This window comes from Impatiens glandulifera, chromosome 1 (genome assembly GCF_907164915.1).
Source record: "Impatiens glandulifera chromosome 1, dImpGla2.1, whole genome shotgun sequence".
Lineage (NCBI taxonomy): Eukaryota > Viridiplantae > Streptophyta > Magnoliopsida > Ericales > Balsaminaceae > Impatiens > Impatiens glandulifera.
The window spans coordinates 82,248,376-82,268,570 of record NC_061862.1 but is presented as its reverse complement, the minus strand read 5'-3'; the positions used below and the strand labels follow the sequence as shown (position 1 = coordinate 82,268,570).

The 20,195-nt window shown below is 32.8% G+C and overlaps 2 protein-coding genes across 2 annotated transcripts; one reads left to right on the top strand and one right to left on the bottom strand.

The window, feature by feature from the left end:
• The first annotated feature begins 1,975 nt into the window (after window positions 1–1,975).
• Window positions 1,976–13,510, top strand: LOC124919101 (cleft lip and palate transmembrane protein 1 homolog). Its single transcript, XM_047459258.1, has 12 exons — window positions 1,976–2,342; window positions 4,352–4,498; window positions 4,639–4,753; window positions 4,861–4,949; window positions 6,497–6,600; window positions 7,476–7,513; window positions 9,436–9,671; window positions 9,866–9,959; window positions 10,060–10,250; window positions 11,988–12,207; window positions 12,815–12,982; window positions 13,070–13,510. The coding sequence occupies exons 1-12, from the start codon at window positions 2,136–2,138 to the stop codon at window positions 13,246–13,248; spliced, it is 1,788 nt and encodes a 595-aa protein (XP_047315214.1). The 5' UTR covers window positions 1,976–2,135; the 3' UTR covers window positions 13,249–13,510.
• Window positions 13,511–16,995: 3,485 nt separating this feature from the next.
• Window positions 16,996–19,443, bottom strand: LOC124934309 (protein SUPPRESSOR OF GENE SILENCING 3-like). Its single transcript, XM_047474824.1, has 5 exons — window positions 18,565–19,443; window positions 18,189–18,483; window positions 17,879–18,123; window positions 17,632–17,780; window positions 16,996–17,530 (listed from the first exon to the last, which is right to left on the bottom strand). Exons 1-5 carry the CDS (start codon window positions 19,441–19,443, stop codon window positions 17,323–17,325), a joined length of 1,776 nt encoding a protein of 591 aa, XP_047330780.1. The 3' UTR covers window positions 16,996–17,322.
• Between the last annotated feature and the right edge of the window lie 752 nt (window positions 19,444–20,195).

The window sequence follows — 20,195 nt, the reverse complement described above, 5'->3', positions numbered from 1 at the left end:
TTTCTTTCCTTGTTTTTTTTTTAAAGGGATTGAATTATTCACAAATATTATCTCTAATTTTTTTTTAATCATATTAGTTAAAAAAAAATAAAAGGGATTGAAAGCATCTAGGGATGGTTTTTCTCTAATTTATCGGTAGTTGACTGATGGGCCTCGTCCATACTCCTTTTTTATTATGTCATGAACACTAATAAACACAATTAAATATATATTTCTGATCATGAACACTGATAAATACAATTAAATATATATTTTTGTTTCATATTTTATAAGTTTAAAATTTTGTTCATTATGAACATTAATAAACACAATTAAATATATATAAAATCACAAATATATATTCTCAATTATGTCATGAACATTAATAAACATAATTAAATATATATAAATTCACAAATATATATATTTTTTTCATATTTTATAAGAGATTAAAATTTTAATATATTACCACATATATTATATTAAAAAATTGATTTAATTTCATCATATATTTTTTAATTTTATTTTGAGAATATAGTATAAACGTTGTCCAACGGGAATTCTCCAAATTGAATAGAACGGGGATGATAGTAATTTTTTTCAAAATAGAATGGGACGAAGAAGGTGAACATATTTCTTATCCCGGTCTATCTCATTGTCATCTCTAGTTGTAGAGACCATCTTGCAAAGTAAGGGTGCCAGTAAACTGACCAAATCGTTCAAATTAAACCGAACCGCTTAAACCAAATCGAATATTAAACTAAATCAGCTAAACCAAATTCATTACGATTTTCATTTTACCTTGTTGGTTGAATGCCACCGAAACCGTTTAAACTGACTAAATATTTAAAAATTAATATTTAAATAAGACGGAAACAAAAATCGAACCATAAACCGACAATGATTAGTAATATATTATAACTATTATGTCATAACACACATTTAAATTAATAATAATAAAAAAATATCATGAACTTAAAGACTAGTTAAGTATATTTGTGGACTATGTGCTAAGGGCCGGCTCTAGGGTAAGCCCGGCAAGCCCTTGGGTTACTCGCCGCAGCCCATTTAATAAAATATTTAAATAAATTTATGAATATTTTAAACATAATATGTTGTGGCTTATTGGTTCAACATAGAAACTTAGATTTTTTTATTTGGTTATGAGTTCAAACCTCACCAAAACCATTTTTTTTTATCAATTTTTAATACTAGACCTAGGGCAATAAAAAATTAAACTTTTATTTCTATCGGGGACTAGGACAGCCCAAAATTCGGGGCCGGCTCTGTATATGCTTAATCCCTTTTGACCACATTTTTTCATTTAGAAGCGTTTTGAGTTTAAACGGGAGACCATGACTTTGAGGTGTTATGCTAGTTTTTTTTAATTCTAAAAAATATATATTCATTATTTTATTAGTAGTAGACAAATTTAATTTTAAAATTGTTGACTCGTGTAATGTTTAGAAAAAGATATTTGTACAATGCATTTGTATTTTTTATGTTACTGATTCACATTAGTTATGTTATCGGATTTTATTCTTATGTTATCGGATTTTATTCATAATATTTGTATTGGTTATATATTTGTTATATATATATATATATATATATGAAAATATGTATTAGTTGTTATTGTTATATGTTTTATCTGTTTTAACATATTTATCAATAGATTAAACTAGTCAAACCAACAAGTGAACGGTTTGAATTTAGTAAATCGACATAACGGTTTGAATACGCATTTTGATCAGTAAACCGACCAAATTGAACCGTTTACCTTTTTATTACAAATAATGAATTTTTACTTCTTGTTGGTTATCCGGGTTCTATTTTAGATATGATTTGATTTGTTTGAATGATATTAAATTTCAAATCTTAGTTACGCCAAAAACGAGAAACTTCCATTTTCGAATAGAAAATGAAGAGGCCCACGTTACGCTTGTCAGTATCCAATTTGCTGCATTCTGCATTAACATCGTCACCTTCTCTTTTTATCTCGAACCTTTATTTACGCACTATAATAAAGGAGTAAAATATCTCTGATCCGATCTCCATCTCCTTCTTCCTCTTTTGTTGTTCTCCGTGCGGCGATCGGCGGTTCCACTCTTTGTTTGAACGGACATCAACTTACTTGGGTAAGAGTTAATAGCATTATGGCAACACCGGCGGTTGACACCGGCGGAGGAGCTGCTCCTGATGGTGGAGGTAGACAACAAGCTGGATTCGGACAGTCGTTAACTGGAATTATACGAATTGCGGTGTTTTGGTACTTCGCTTCCAAATTCTTTTCTCCAAAGAAGCCCTTGTCGTCTGAACCTTCTCTCTTGATTTCCAATCTATTCGAAAAAGGAGAATCTTTAGTAAGTCTTGTTCCCATTTATTCGTTCTCCAGTTCACGATTCAAAAACCCTAATAAATAGACTTTACTGGGTTGGTTATGTTAAGTAGTTAAATGATGTCTACTTGTTGCTGCAACTGAAAGTGGCTAATATTGGATTGATGAAGTACGATTGATAATATGTTGCAAGCTTGACTAGTATATGACTTGTTTATTGTACACCTTTCTCTTTGGTTAATAAGGTATAGTAGTTGTATGCTGAGGAAATTCAATATATGATGCGTTATTGGTGGACTTACTTGAATCCCTGTTAGGTAGGAAACAACTTTAGTGGAGGATACAAATCTCTAGTTTGTCTTGCATTTAGATGATGCTTTTATTGAAACTATATAGTAGGGAAGTTCATTATAAAGTGAGAATGAATTCTAACATGGAATGAAAACTTAAACTAGAAAAATATGGATGTGAGAGAACAAATTTTGATCTTGATAGGTCAATGTGGGAAGTTTTTTACAATGGATAAATTCACCCTCTTAACTTTTTTCAGAATTTTGAATTGAACCCTTAAAACCAATTTGATTTTGAATCATTCCTTTGGACTTGAAATCACTCTGAATGTCGCCCTAAATTAGTTTACGATTTTTCTCTTGTTTGAAGTCGTCTAATAATTCGTGGCACAAGAGCAAAAAACAAAAAATAAGACTGCCTAGAATCCATTTGACCCTTCATCTTTTAATTGGGTTGTTATGTCCCTCCTTTTAAGATTTCGTGGCCTTCCTTCTTTTATCTCTTTCCTAAATTATTGTACTGGTCCTTCTATTATTTCCTAGCTTGTTGTTCCCTTTTCTCATGTCAATGTCAGGATTTGTCTTTTAAGTGTCAATACTATGAAACCGTTCTATCTTTCACCCATTTGTGGTTTGTTGCGATAATTTCATTGTTAAGCTGCCTCATAACATGGTGACGAAACCCACCAGATTGTGGGGAGAGGCCATTATTGGTACACTTACTGGACAAGACTCCCTTACAATCTCATCTGTCTCATTGCATTTTGACTAGAAAGACAAGGGTTTTAATTAAGTAGATCCTTTCTCACCTCAAATTTTCTTACCTCTTTTTGTTCATTGATAATGTTGGTATTGAACAGATTATACATGATTGATTTGCTCATATTTACAATAGACTCATAATTCTTAGAAAATGTAATATGAGAATGAATCTAGAACAAGATCCTACCAAAAAGATTTGTATCTGGATTAAAATTAAAAAGATGACCCTTTTAAATATTGACATTAAGTTGGTCTTAGTTTCATTGCGAGTATAGTGGAAAACCCTGTGTCTTTGAAACTATGAATGAGGAAGAGAATGTTCTGATCTTTGCTAGTGTGCTGGAAGTTGATACAGATTGTACATATCCCTCAAAAAGTTATTGAATAATACCAAAGTAATGTGATCCCCATTGGAGTTAACTACAAGGAATGCCACTGAGATCATGTTCTCCTTTTATGGTCTTTGGTCATAATATATCACATGTTAAAAAGTAACTAGATTAACAAAATCAAACACCTTGAAGCTAAGATCATAATACAAGTTAGATGAATTTCCGAGGAAAATGCAATGGATCACAATTCCAATATAAACAAGCAACAAAGCTAGGGAAGGAAGGAAGGGTTTTCTAGAAAAAAAAAAGCTACAAGGGAATGGTTAACCCAATTGATCAGATTACCAATGAAGAGAGGAATGTGAGAGTTTCTAAATAAAGCCTTCTGGTTCTCTTAACTTGGGGACATGTGTAGGGAGATTCAAAAAGCCAATTGCTCTATTTAAGAGGACCACTGTAATGCTTCACTCTGTTTTTAATTTGTTTCTCCAGTCATTCTTTTTGACTATCAGTTAAATAAGTTGTAGGCTGTTGTTGGGGCTTTATTTTATTGACCAAAAATCTTTATTTGTAATTGTTTTTGATTTATTGGTTATACCTCTTCCTGATGTCTGTCCTACATCTTGAACAATTTCCATATTTGGTTGCAGGATATGTGGTTTTATCTGTCAGAACATGAGAGTTTCAATAACTTTGGTAGTGAAAGTGAACTTGTTTGGCATGAGACCAACATACCTTATGCGGTTTGGGGATCAGAGAGTACTCGAACTCTGTCGTTGAAATATAATCCTTCTGAGGTAATTTTGTCAACTATTCTTTTGTGGGTGGAAGGAAGTATCGTATTAATGACATCTTCTAATGGTTTGGAGTCTGTCAAATTCCCTTGTCTATCTTTCTAATTTTGTCTAGCACACTCTTTTTAATGTTTTATGATCAGGCAGTAAAGCACAACGGAAGTGTTTATGCTCATGTTTTCTTCACACGATCTGGTTATCCACCAGACCCTAGTGATCCAGAATATCAGCATCTAGCCGTATTCGGAAGGACACACCGTAAGATTCTTTATCATATACTTAGATAAATGGAGACCCAGCAGGAACTTATTGAGGTTACTATTTTTCAAGTAACTTCTAATTTGACCTACTTACCATTATTGCAGCTGTTGTTATTTACTTGCCAAAGTCAAAAGCTGACAAAAAAAGGAGTTTGTTGACTAGTTCCAAAGAATCTAGTGAGGAAATTTCTAAGGTGTGTTCTTTTCCTTAAAAGTTTTGATCAGTTAGGTTTCTATGAACCTAGAAGTTTCTGAATCAATCTATATTTTAACCTGAAAGTGACAATTATGATGATTATCTTGGCAAATCCTAAATATCTCTATCCCCTTTAAAATAAACATTCTGGGTTTTTAATGAATTTAGATCGTGATTGATAAATGTTAAATCCTGTCCATGTGGACTAGAACTAGGGATAAATTGGTGATAAATGAAAAGAGTACATTTTGTTAGGAGGAATTAGCATGGTCTCAGCAAAAAAAATAGCATGGTCTCATCTTCTCCATGCCTTGTGTATGCTAAACAACCCCTTTCTTCCATGATATTGCATTGTTTTGACATGGCTTATATGGGAGAATATTTTATTCCACATTGAGGCTTTCACCATTTATCTAGTATGGAATATTAAGTGAGTTACTCTATATTCTTCTTCAATAGTGGTTATTTTTTTAAAAAGAGTCTGTCCATTGAATATAGACAACATTAACTAATATTTTATGTGAACCTTAATGCTTAGTTTTCATGACCAGTACAGTTGGTGGCTACCAGATAGAATAGCATATAATATTTTAACTAACACCATAAAAATGGTGTTATGTATAAGCAATCCAGTCATTCTAAAGAAGGAAACATCAACTATACTGTATGAAATATATTGCTTTGATCAATTCTTCGATCGATGAGCAGGTCAAGGAAACACTTTTGTCTTGTTTTTTTCGAAACACTCTTTTCAGGCATGCTTCATGCGAAACTTTCAATAACACCACACTATCTTTCCTTAGCTCCTCTTTCTTTCTGTTCTGAAGCTTCAGAATTCCTCTCTTGTTGGTCAAGCTTCCTAACCTACAGTAAGGTAAGTGGCCCTAGGTTAGTTGGTGTCTTTTATCACGGTTTTGATCACCAAGCTCCTTCCTCTTGAGTTCTCCCAATTCCATGCATTTGATTTATCGAATTCAACATCTCGGCTCACGTAGGCGGGTCAAGGTCGTACGAGGTACCCACTACTAGCCGTACCCTCCCAAATGGAAAGAGAGTTTTGGCTTTCTTTTCTGTTACTGAAAGAGGTAAATTTACGGTTTGGGTGCCTGCTCTTGTAGTTCGAGGAGGCGAAGGCCCTTGATTGCTTTGGTTGACGAAGTGAAAGCTAACAATGCGCAAAGCACTTTTTTCGATCGGAATTACATTGATCCAATCTTCCGTGTGTAAGGCTCTATAAGCCTAAAATTGTGTTCCAAAAATGGTTGATAAAAAGATATAATCTCCTACCTTCTTGAGAAATAAGTCTTTCACCAAAATATTATCTGCCAAATGAAGCATGTTTTTGATACAAGAGGAAGGGTTATGATATAAAGAAGGCTGAGCTGTGGGTAACGGTTGAAGTTGAGTAGTTATAGCAGTTAAATAGATAATGAGTTGTTTAGCTTAGTATGATGAAATTGGTTAAATGTTCTCTTATCTTTCCTAAGGATTTTTTCCCTCTCTCATCTCATTTAATCTCATTTATTATATTGTTGGTTGCTTCAGGTTGTGGAAGAAACTCATATTGACTCCATAGATGATGGTCCTGTTGAATGGGTTTCATACTGGAAACCAAATATTACTGTGAATCTGGTGGATGATTTTACAAGGTATTTCATATTTATTTTAATGTTTTTTCACAAGGATATCAACTTATTTGACCTCTATAAGATTGCTATCCAGAGGCACATTCACGAGACTTTCTCAAGCTTAAATTTTCCACTAGGGCATTTAGAATTTTCTCTTATATAAATAGCTTTGCTGTTGTATGAACTCATTTGGAAACAATCGCATTTCTGAAATTTATGACGACTAGAAATTATTTTGCCACAATTTTGAAGCATGGGTTATGCAAAGTTGTTATGTACAAATAGAAAGAGGAAGTATGAGTAAAACACTATGGAAAAGCTGAGCATGAAATAACTGAAAGTATATTGTGTTGGGATTAGTGACTTATGAACCAAGATTACATAATCTGAGCATTCTAACTCGAGCTTTCTTGTTAGATTTTCTCAGTAAATGAATTTATAGGTCAAGATAAAGAGGAAGTATGAAGGAAACACTACGGAAATGGTGGATATGAAATAACTGAACGTGTATTGTGTGGGGATTAGTGACTTATGAACCTAGATTACATAATCTGAGCATTCTAACTTGATCTTCCTTGTTAGATTTTCTCAGTAAATGAATTTATAGGTCAAGATACCTTTCAGTTTGCTTGCAACAATATCGTTTGGAGAAAGGAGGGAGGTTATAATATTATAATGTAAACCAAGAATGTGGGAAGCACTTGATGAAAAGTTCACATAAAGTAATTGAAAGATAAAAAGGGAGGGGGGGGGGGGGGGGGGGGGTAGATTATTGGCTTAGGAACCCAAGTTATCCTTAATTTTCATAAGTATTTGTTTCCATGCTTGAGTGTTCTTTCTGTGGAGTTTGTTATGATTACCTGCTTAAATTTGCTGATCTGGGCAATCTGGTGCAGGTATCCGAAAAATGCTATTCCTCCAAATGTTGCCTCTTGTATCCTTCAAAATTTTCTTGTCATTATTGTGTGTTTTACTACTTGTTACTAGTATATTTCGATTTAGATCACCTGTTATGTTAGCCCTAATGATGTAAATAGTGAACAGGCTTTATCAAGGTTCAGTTCTTTGATTCCTACCTGAACTTTAAGATATAGGCAACTCAGTTTTATCTCTAAGTATGATTTTTTTAGAATCACTATTTTTTTATATGCTGGTCACTTTTGAAATATATCACTATTTAAGTTATGGTGTATAAAGTTTTCTGTATTAGAGTTCATGTATCTAGTCTTTTTCGTTTTCTTTTGTTGCTTAATAAATACATACTATAGGTCTCTTGTTTCTTTCCTATAATTAAAGCTTGTATTGATTCTATTGAACATAAAGTCCTGAATATTCCAATTACCATGATATAAGCACCAAAAGGAAGGCCTCCTTCACAAGGCTAGAACCACCAATGAAATGATGGAGGTTTAGAATAAAAAAAAAACACTAAATTTGAACTACTAATATTATCCAAATAACTCAAAGAATCCCAACAATGGACCCTTCCAATCCCAATATGGACTTCCAATAAATTCCTATTATCTAGTCTTCGATTTCATTCATACTTAAACATCCCATGACAATAAGATAGAATTCTCTTTGGTTCGGAATCAACCCTCCCCGTGCACTCTTTCATTTAGCTTTACTTTTGACAATTTCTTCTGGATTCTCACATTGCATTAGATGCGTTGCATTGAAATAGAGTTTCTTTTGTTACATCCATTCTTTCATTTGTCCAGTCGTGGACCATACCGTTTCTGTTTGTTCATCTCCCCCAGATTTACACCCCTTTGTTACATCCATTCTTTCATTTGTCCAGTCGTGGACCATACCGTTTCTGTTTGTTCATCTCCCCCAGATTTACACCCCTCTTTGTTTAGTATTTTGGTTAGCCTCGTCTGTTTTGGTTTTTATGCCTACTCTTTGGTTTGTATTATACTGTCAAAAACTCAAGCTCCTGAACTGATTGATGGCTTTTCTTCCAAACCAGTTTTCAGTGGTGTTTCTGACTATGGCATGTTCTAGGGAGGATGACGTTTTTTTTAAACTGAGAAAGTGGTAGGATAGATCTTGATATAGATATTTAGGTGCAACATATGGAACATCCATTGAGGCACATGAGCATATGCACTGTCCATAGCGTGACCACACGTTCCAATCACTAGTTGAGACTTCTGACATTAAAGGACAAAACTATTATTTTCTCGAATCAGTTTCTCACATGGTTTTCTTGTTATCTGAATGGTCTTTCAAGTTTCTTTTTCTTTCTCTGTTTGCTTGTTTTAATTATCATTCTCCTTGTTTTCTCAGTTTCTTCCATTGTCTCTGTTAGTTTAATTGTGTTTCTGCCGATCTACCAGTTTCCCCCCTATTGGGTTGATCTTGTTATATTTCTTTTTAGTTTGAACGTCTCTAGTCTACCAATCTGCCTGGTTTCAAATTGGTGATCTGGTTTTGTTATGGTGGTCATTCCTCGGCCCTTCAGCCATGTTCATTTTAATTCCATTGAGCCATCCATGTCTGGATTCACATGACTGTTTAAGCCAAGCTATTTATGATGTTTTATTCACGTGGTTTGGTGGATTACTGGAATTATTATATATGGGGGTAATATTGTCTCTTAATTGGAGTCTAAGTTAAAGTGTTATTTAGTCTTTTTATTTTTTCTCTTGTAGATGAAAGGCTTATGTAGGTTGTCTTGTATCCAACATTGCTGTGAATATATTTATTTTTATGTTTTAACAATCACAAAATAAGTAGTGTTTATATTTGTAGTTTTTTTTTTCTTTCCAAATTTACGTATATGCTTGCGACATATGCATCACTTCAATCAGATTTCACTACTGTTTAAATTTCCTTGACATCAGTTTACAGTCATGAATATTGAACCCAAAACTGGGGATTACTATCCAACCATTTTCTTCAATGAGTTTTGGTTACTCAGAGACAAGTTAAAGCAGATAAATGACTCAGTATCTGAGTTGCCTCTCAACTTAGAAGTCGGTCCCATAAGTATGACAAAATGGCAGCTATTTCTGCAAATTGATCAATCATTCCAGATTCATCGTGATTATGGAAGCATGGTTGATGGAGAGGGTGATCAACTAAAGGTGAGCTTTTCTCATGCTAATAAAAAGAGTAAAAATTTGGGTTATTTTTATTTGAGGGGCTAAAATTATTTGGAGAACCATGTTCAAGGACATTTTCTTTTATGGGTTTTGGGATTATTTGGAGAGTCCCATGTGACCCAAACAAGCTCAATTAAATCAGTCTTTTTTAGCTAGACATTTACTTATGATTACAGAGGGTATTCTTGGAAGGCAATCCTTATCTTTTGGTGATCACTATGCTTGTTTCGGTTCTTCATTCCCTCTTCGACTTCTTGGCTTTCAAAAATGGTAATGATATCAATTGTCTTTCAACTATTTCTTGTTTCATTCTAATAATATATTATTAAGCATTCAGGCCCTTTATCTTTGTGTGATGATTTTTTTGTAGATATCCAGTTTTGGAATAAAAACAAATCAATGGAAGGGCTTTCTGCAAAATCAGTTGTTCTGAACTTCATATGCCAGCTTGTTGTCTTTCTTTATCTGCTTGACCATGATACTTCGTGGATGATACTTGCAAGTTCTGGCATTGGTTGCTGCATTGAATTCTGGAAGATTGGTAAAGCTATGCACATTGAGGTATTGTTTTGTCCTTTTTTTTCTTAGACATTATATTAGTATGTAAAGCTCAACACAAGTCAAGAAATTCTTCTATTGTATTTTTTGTTGAATATATATAATATAACGGGTTGGGGTGGGGAGGGGAGGGGGGTAAAAAACTGAGCACACAACATAAGAAAAAAAAGGCGATTCTCAACAATCTGACTGGCTATACCAGCCAAGAGGCCAAGTTAAAACAAAGGAAAGAAGGCTAAACATTGGCCAATCTTCAAATATGCCAAAAGACATGACAGATTGAAGATTGCAGCATTGCCCCAAAATGAGTTGTGTTATTTATCGGACCCATTTGGAAACACTTTTTATTTTTGTTACTGTACCTGTATCCAAAACAGATACGTTTGAAACTAATTTGAGTGAGAGACGTTTATAACTTTATTGGTTATTTCTTATCCGGATACGGATACCAAAATGAGTTTTTGTTTTTATGGAATAATTGATTAATATCATCCTGTAGTAACTCGAATATTTTAGGGTAGAAAAGGGGATGAGAAACAAAAAAGAAAAGGTGAGAAAGAAATGGCTTAAGTAAGCCCTTTAGATGATAAATATCCAGAATCATTATCATCATTCAACATGCCTTTCATACATAACTACTACCTATTTAAACTAGCAATATAATAAACCTTAACTAACTATTTACTCATTATCTAGTGTGCTTAGGTCAGGCCCATATAATCCTTGTATGGGATACATCCTTATTCCTTACCATGATTCATTTTTTCTAACCACCATTCTCTGAAATTGACAATAATCCCAATTAATTCATATTCAAGCTAAGTTGGAAAACCCACAAAGGGGCAAAACTCTCTAAACATAGTCTTCTTTATCTTCTTAAAGGTTATCAATCTCCTTATCACTTGTCCCAAAATCATATGCTGTTTATATCATCATTACCAAAATTAAGCCACAATGTATAGGTTATTTCACCTTCAGAATTAGCAATTTTCTTTTTCTGTTATTTTTTGTTTCTTTATGATATATAAGAGATCTAGTAATGCAGAAAGGGTGCGTTGGAATGCAGTTAGCCAAAGTTGAGTCGGGTTGAATTGATATGGAAGGTTATTATAATGTGCAAGGTTGATAAAAAACCGACAACTATCAATGAAGATATAAGATTCTGTTCTGTGTAGTAGGGTTAGGGTTAGTAGATAGGGCACAAAATAGTATAGATCTTTGGTGTTCATTTTGTAGCAGGAAATATTAAAGAGGCTCTTTGGGGTTTATTTGTCTTTTAATTAGAATGGAAGTTTTACCAGCTCACTAGTTTTGTTAGATTATATATATATGCTCATCTTTGGAATGGATTATCAATGAAGAATTTGGATCTTATCCCATCACCTCCCATTCTCTAGTAGCTCTCATCTCAACTTCTTCTCTTCTCTTCTGTTCCCAAATTCTCATTAAACCTAGAAAACCCTAAAAAGTGTAACAGATACATATAGTCTAGCACCCGAACTCATTAGGAAAAGGCTTTACTGAGTTTTGTATGTTAGCAGTTATGTTATCTAATATGATTTTCATTTTAGTTTGTTTCTTTCATTTCCAACTTTTCTGGGCATGCCAATAAGACTTTGGAATCCATTGGATTCAGAGAGTTTTAATTTTCATCCACGACAAGTTCTCAATTTTCAGGTTTTGGTATACAGAAATAGTAATGTGAAATATTTATTGTGTTGGTGTTGTCTGCATTTCTAGATTGATAGATCGGGGAAGATACCAATGTTAAGGTTCCGAAACCGCGAGTCATATGCGGGGAACAAGACTAAAGAGTATGATGATATGGCGATGAAGTACTTGTCATATTTGGTGTTCTTTCTAGTTGCTTGCTATTCTGTTTACACCCTCATGTACGAACGCCACAAGAACTGGTACTCTTGGATTCTCTCTTCCCTTACAAGCTGCGTTTACATGTTCGGTAAGTTTCCGATCCAATAATCTCTCCTTTTGCAGCTTTTACTCATTTGTCCCTCCCCTCTCTCATTCTTATCTTCGTAAGCAAACTTGGTATAACTTGTTTCGCTCTTACATGGACTTCTCTTTAAATGTTCTGCCTCATGCATATATACCTTGGAGAATGACACTTGTTGTGACTTGTACCAATAACACATTGAACCTGTTTTGAAACTGATATTTTAGTATGATATCAGTATCACTATTTTGTTGAAAAATTGTGAAAGTTAAAATCATTTAGTTTTTTTTTTTTTGGTTAAATCCACTAAGGTAGTTGAAGTGATAAGAGTTTTGTCTCCAAGACTAATAGTTTCGTTCGATTCCCACTAATAACGCCTTAAATAGAAGTGGGTCCCAACCATCTTTCCAATATAACAGGCACATTGGCTATCATATATATAATAATTTTGTATTTGAATCCATATATATAAATGTTTGGAAGCTAAATTTAGTTAGCCCAGATACATAATAATTTTTGGGGATCTTGATATCTGTGATTTGATATCAGATATTATTATTATTATTATAATATGCATTAATTTCTCACATGTGGTCCCTTTGGGTTGTTTCAGGGTTCATCATGATGTGCCCTCAATTGTTCATCAACTATAAACTTAAATCTGTGGCCCATCTCCCATGGAGACAGATGACTTACAAATTTCTCAACACGATAATTGACGATCTTTTTGCCTTCGTCATAAAAATGCCGATGCTACACCGTCTTTCTGTCTTCCGTGACGGTCAGTCAAATAAACTTCTTGGTTTTATTCACTCTTCAGATGGATGAAGATCACTAACAAGATTTATTTTATTTTCTGTTGTTGCAGATATCATATTTCTAATAATTGTATACCAGAGATGGATTTACCCTGTTGATAAGAAACGAGTAAACGAGTTTGGATTCACAGCGGAGGAGGAAAACCAGGCTGCTATCGCCGCGGCTGCTTCTTCTTCTGCATTGATAAGCACAACAGAGGTGAATGAAGATGAGAAGAAAACTAACTGACCGGTTGTTAGTTTTATAAAGTTAAAAAGAGTGGTAGGTTAGGTAGGATGGTTGTATATTATAAATACAATTGGTCAAGCAAAACAAGAAAAGGTAACCTACAAATTGCAATTCATATATACTATTGTTGTAATGAGACTATTGTTGTAGCTTCCTGCTCCCTCCTATTTCTATCCCACTTGCTGCTCAAGTATTTTTGGATTTGTATTTCAATTATCTTTAATGCTAATAATAAATTCTAATTATTTTCTTTTTTGTAACTTAATGAATATCAAAAATTTGACATTGTTCTCTTAAGTGTCACTTGGGTTATGTTGATTGTGTTCTCACTCCTTTGTTAATTTATCTTTTTCAGGTAAAATATTATTTTTTGAATGTTAATGTTTTTTTTTTATCAATAAGATATTATAAATACCACTCTCAATCATGTTTATTGCTAGTTCTTTTAGTACAAAGTGGAATATTGTATGATTTAGATCATGATTAGAAAAAGAATAAAAAGTATACATTTGTTGTTTGTTAAAAGAATGATTAAAAAATAATCTTTATACTAAATAATTAAAATTATACAATAATTTGAATGATAATTCATAGTTTTTAGTTCATATAAATTAGGTTAGAAAACACTTTATAATTCACTTTGTTAAGACTTTCAATATTAACCTAGATAATTTTTAATGAAATGAAATGGTGATTGTGTCAAACATGGCTCAATATCTATTGGATCATTCTGAAATTGCGAAGACTATAAATAACAATAGTAGCTTATCTTAGATGACTTAACCCCAATAAGTCTATTTCAACAAATTTATGCAAATTGCTTATCTTTAGATTAAGCAATTGTGAGACACGTCCATATCACCCCAGATGTTTTCACACTGCAAGTTGCGTGATCTAAAGATCACAATCAATTTCAAAATTCACCACCTTTTGAATAAGACCTTATACTGAGATTTGAGTTCTTCAAAAATAGTCAAACAAGCATCTAGATATGAATGTTATCATTTATGAGAATAGTTAGGTTTATCTCTAACTTTGTTGGTTTGAATAAATAAATAAAAAAAGTCCGAAATAAGAAAAACATAAATTAGAAGGTTCAAATTTTGGTGCATATTTATACAGTCTAAACTAAACTTATTTTTTATCCAAATTTTGTCACGGTGAGATACATTATTTTAAATACTCATTTTTTAATCTCAAAATTTATAATTTTTAGAATTTCGAGTTAACAAATTATTTTGAAAAATTATTTATACATTAGTTAATTGCACGATATTAGAATTAATAATTATGGGCTAATTTTAAATAAAATCTAAGTGGTTATAAATAAATAAATAAATAAATAAATAAATGATTGTATTTTGGAAATAATCCCTTTAAAGCATTTCTAACGGGCATACAAATTTCATTATGCGTGTCTTTTTTCCTCCAACCGGACACCATTCGTAAACATGCGTGTCTTTTTTCCTCCAACCGGACACTAGCCATTTTTTCAAAATGGTTCTTAGTCTATTATTTTTTACTTTAAATATTTATAATGCAAATTGATTATTTAAACTTATTTTTTTTTTACTTTTATAATATTTTCTAAATGTATAATTAAATCATTAAATTATATTATACTTGAAATTTTATCTAATTTATTTTATATTCTTACGTTACGAATAAACATAGAAAATTATTATTTTTTTTATTAATAATGTTTGTTTTAATATATTATGTTTGTTTATTTAAATGTATTATTAAATTATTTTGTTGTATATGAATTATTGATATATAATTAATTTTATCTTAATTTTATTAAATGAATAAAAAAAGATTGTGATTAAATATGTAAAGTTGATAAATATATAGATAATATTAATAAGGTTAAAAAGTTAGTGTGAAAAAGAAATATTCTAAGAATATTTTTTGAGTATGGAAATTGGTTTTTAAGTTGGAGAAAAATTAGTGTTTGATGTAACGTTTCCTGCATTTTGAGTTTGAGAATGAGTTTATGGGTTGAAGATGGTCTTAGATTTATTTTGTAGGTTGAAAAAAAGCACGAAAGAATTCGCAGTGACCTCGTCGATATTTTATGAAGGGAAGACCTCAACCGAATTTATCAAACTGTTTTCCCGAATTGGGTATTTGGGTATTGTAAGTTTTAAATTGACCCTTTTTGGTTTGATCAGTTTCGGAGCTCAATTTAAGAGAATTTTTCTTTAAAATATACTTAAAAATTATATTTTTTTATAATATTTTATTAGTGGTTGATTTAGATTAAATAATGTTATAAAATACATTTTAAATATGTACCAGCTTTAGGTTTCAACAAGGTCATTAATTTTAAAAAATTTAATATAAATAGTTTTTATAAGTCATGAGTGAAGAAGTTGGAGCAATTAGAGTGAGATAAACAATTTTCCATTATTGAGTTTGAATTTTCGAAATTTTGGATTTTTTTGGCTCAAGCTTGATTGAGCTCATTTGGGGATTGCTATGGAATGTTTGAAGCTATAAGAATAAATTATAAGCATTTAGTCGATGGTTCTCATACTTCAATTTGTGATAAACCAAATTTGTAATAAAATTTTGAATTAATGTATATGATTGTATTTTGGTTGAATTGATGTTTCATATTAGTTCTTCATACATCACTGATTGATGAATGATTCATATAAACAAAATTTTAAAAATAGGTCATTCTCCTTGGTTTGTTCTTGATTTTTTTTTCTAACCCTTTTTTTTATTATTAAAAAGAACGTAAAATACGTTCAAATGTTACAAAAATAAAGTAAAAAACAAAACAATAAATAAAAAAATAACACAAGAATTTTAAATGCCAATAAGATAAAAAAAATTATCATCCCGCACAAGCCCCTCTTTTTTGGATTGAAGCGAACGCGTTTAACATAAATCCTTTGAGACGCTCGTATCCATATTTTTTCCTTCGAAAACTCTTCTATTTCTTTTTTCCAAATTGTTCATCACATGATGAGGGGAATTGGTTTTCATTCGTCTGCGATTTTGTTGCTAGAACACAATTCAATCCATTTGACCCAGAAATCAACGACTTTTGATGGTGTATCTCATTGAAATTGAAGAAGGTTCGGTAGAAGAGCCCACATGCTCTTGACAATGTCACAATGTAAAACAATGTGATCAATGGATTATTCACTAATCAAACAAATGTTGCATCTTCTAGCGAGATGAAATCCTTTGTTTTTTAGTTTGTTAGTTGTCAAGACTCCTCCATTAATAGCTTTCCAACCAAAAAACGAGATTTTTGAAGAAAATTTTAATTTCCACACCTCTTTCCACAAAAACCGGGATTGTGTATTTTGGAGAGACGCATGATAAATGTAGCTAGTTTTAAAATCAGGAGAGCTAGATAGAGAAATTTGTAGTCTCTATGTCAATTGAAACGTTGGTAAGAGCATCTATGAGAAAAAACTCGTCTTCCCTCCTCTTCGGTGGAAAGTCTTCTATTTAAAGAAATTCTCCAAACAATTTGGTTAGATGTGAAACGAAAACAGTCTGCCACTTTAGTTTCTTTTTATTAGAGATCTCAAAAAGATCTCGATAAGTGTCTGACAATTTTTCGCTAAAGATCAATTTTGGTTGTTTCTAATTGATATTCATTGGTCTACAATATAGATTAATATTCATTTTTCTATTTCGAATTCTATATAAGACTTTCGAAGTTCACACAATAGGGTTGTAAATCTCGAAAAAACTGATTTCATTCGGTTACATTTTCTTAGACTATTGATTGTGAACTGGATATTGTTCCAAATGGCCTAAAAAATGGAATAATATAAAGATGGACAATAGTTTAATTTAAAATTAATTTAGTTTATATGCTTAATTACTATTAGTGAGGTTCAAACCTTCTAAAGAAAAAAAAAAAAAAATTCAAGCACAATCAAATAACAAAGATTGAGATAATAGGTGTGGAGTATGTAAAAGTCATCTTTAAAAAGAAGAGTCAAAATACACCAAAAAATATAGTAAATCCCCAAGTTACCAGTAATAATGTACCATCCTTTTGACTGTAAATCCATAGTGTTTATACTAGTAAAAAATATAGTATTACTTGGTGTTGGCTGGAGTGTATTTCTTCATAAGGCAGTTCAACTCAAGATCAAACCCTTTCTCCAACTCAACCTCTTCCTTCCACTGCTTCTTCCTCATCTCTTCCTTCTTCACTTCATAACTCTTTATAAGCTTCTCCCTCTCACCAACAAATTCACCCATTTCCTTTTCTTGAAACTTTATAAAGTTTGCTATTTCATCATTTCTGTATCAAAATCAGAATTAAAAGAACATATTACTGACATTGGCCCAAACTCTTGCTCACTTATAATATATATGATGATAATGATGATGATGAATGATTACCTAGATGAGCTATTTGGATGATGATTGGAAAACTGTTTGATCATCTCTCGTTTATCTTGCTGCATTTTCTCAAACTTAGTTTCCAGTTCTACTCTGGCTTCACGAATCATCTTTATTTGATCATTGAAGAATTCTTCTTGAAACACAATCTGAAGACAAAAAATATATTAGTTTGTTTGTGAATAACACTAGATATTAAATTCAGTTCAAACATTATTATTATTATTATTATTATTATTATTATTACCTCTTCCTTGGTTTCTTGGTGATGTTTCTTGAACCTCATTTTAACAATGCGATTCTCCTCCTTGGTCTTTTGCAGCTTTTCACTAGCTATACCAAGTGATTCTTCAAGATCTCTGGATCGCATCTGTTCTTTAGCCAGCCTATCCCTAGACCACATGAGTAGCTGATTGTCTTCATTCATTTGCCTTGTCGGCTTCAAAACCATTTCATTATAAGACCGCAACTCATATTTCAGCTTCCCTTTTCCTACATTATAGCATCATCAATCAATTCTTCTATCAAGTCATCAACAAATAACAAATAATCCTAACCTTGGCAATGTTGGTTGAAGACATCCATGTCTTTCTTATCCGCCATGTATCCATAGAGTTGACGCTTTCCACCAGGATAGAACAGGACAGGATTGCGTTCCCAGGCATCCCTATCTGTTCCCTGATCTTGGAAGTGACTGCTAAGGCGATAAGCTTCCATGTGTCCTGTAGCTGAGCTATCGAATATCAGAATACTCATCCCACGGTGACCTTGAGGTCCATAAGCATGCCTAGCTTTCGAGGGATTGTATTCATCGAAATATCGCAGAAGCTCCGGATTTCCCATGCCTATCCACTGTAAATACAACAACAAACATGTTCTAATGCATGTGTCCATTGAATAGTAAATAAATATGAAAAAAAGGGTAAAGGGTACCTTGTCATCTTCACCTCTTTCGAGTTTTGTGTTCATAATAATAACCATGGGAGGCCACACAATTTCGCGATCTTTCAGTGTTTGTTGTGAAAGACCCCTCCATTGGCCAAATGCTTCACCAGCTGGTACAACCGAAGCTCCTCGAATCCTGAGTTCTTCATCCAATAGTGTCGCAAGCTCGCGATGTAGCTTCATCCTAATCGCCCCCCTTGATTTAGCATGCGTGACAATCGATGGCAAACCTTTATACCAGTAAATCGCACCTGGACCACCCTGGCATGCCGGGCAGTGCCACTTTCTGCTTACATCGTTCAATTCCTCATTCTTACATTTATCCAATACCTTAAAGAAACCGGCAAACATCTTATGTTTCTTCCTAGTTTCATGGCTCTTCTCGCTTGCACATGAATCATACCCATCCTCGTCAGAATCATCAAATACATCAAATACATCATCCTCATCAGAATCATCATTATTGAAAACTTGCACATTGGCAGCAGCAGCAGCAGCAGAAGCGGCGGCGGCGGCAGCAGCAGCAGTTGAAGACCAATTCCATCCATTCTGAAGAGGCCGACCAATTGCAGGCCCTGAAGCTGCCAAATTGTTACTGAAACTATTCCCTCTTCCTGTCTTTGGTTGTTGCCAATCATTACCCGCACTTTTACCATTATTCTCCAAAACTTTAGATGGGGGATTCACAGTTTGTTGAACCCAAGTTTTAGGTGGGGGATTCACAGTTTGTTGGCCCCATTGTTTTCCGGGTTTGTTCAAAGATTTATTCTTGGACTTACGAACACACGTGTCCCATTCACCACCTTCGGAGTCCAAACTTATATCAGCAACATTCTTACCCAGCTCATCTACCTTCCCATTTGACATTGAATTAGAATAATTACCACCATTCCTCTTATAACTCATGATATTGTTGTTAGTATGCACCTGTTTGAAAATCAGTACAGAAACCTTTCATATCCATTAATGTCAATAATAAGCAGATTCTCATAATCATTTCAAGAAACAAAAAGATTTCAACCGAAAACTCCAAGAACATGACAGATAGAACTAGTGCTTAAGCAAAATATGGAATATCATTAACAAAGTTTCGAATTTAAGAACCATCTTTCTTTCTCAGATGAGATAAAGTCACAAATTCAAGAAGATATAATAACCCTTTTCCAATAATATGCTAATATCGGGTACAAGAAAAGGAATGAAATGTAATTCCTTTCAATGAAGAAATCTGTGCATGCATATCCAAAGATAAACAAAATGAAGGGAAATGAATACCCAAAAGCTTTGAAACAGATAAAAAGAAGACAAACCGGAACGAAAAGACTGAAGAAGATGATCGTCGAATGTAAATAACCGAGTAAGGTGGTCCGGCGATCATCAACGGAGGGGGGTGAAGCAGAGATGGGGGAGTGATAGAAGAGAGAATGGGACCTCAAGAAGAAATGAACAGCTTTGTTTTTGGGACCTCAAAGACAGTTTGGTTTTAAATAAAAGATTGAGAAACTCATCAACCATATTAACAAAAATTTCATTTTACTTATAAATAAATAAAATTATTATTGGTAACATTTATAATATTGACTTATTTGTTAAAAAAACATTTTTTTTTTTTATGAAAT

Bases quoted from the DNA above. Each gene is read 5' to 3' on its own strand.
- LOC124919101 (XM_047459258.1), top strand. From the start codon at position 2,136: ATGGCAACACCGGCGGTTGACACCGGCGGAGGAGCTGCTCCTGATGGT. The intron at 9,960-10,059 runs GTAATGATATCA...ATTTTTTTGTAG, and splicing joins CTTCTTGGCTTTCAAAAATG to ATATCCAGTTTTGGAATAAA. The intron at 10,251-11,987 runs GTATTGTTTTGT...CTGCATTTCTAG, and splicing joins GTAAAGCTATGCACATTGAG to ATTGATAGATCGGGGAAGAT.
- LOC124934309 (XM_047474824.1), bottom strand. From the start codon at position 19,443: ATGTCAAATGGGAAGGTAGATGAGCTGGGTAAGAATGTTGCTGATATA. The intron at 18,124-18,188 runs GTTAGGATTATT...GCTATAATGTAG, and splicing joins CTTCAACCAACATTGCCAAG to GAAAAGGGAAGCTGAAATAT. The intron at 17,531-17,631 runs GTAATCATTCAT...ATTTTGATACAG, and splicing joins CATCCAAATAGCTCATCTAG to AAATGATGAAATAGCAAACT.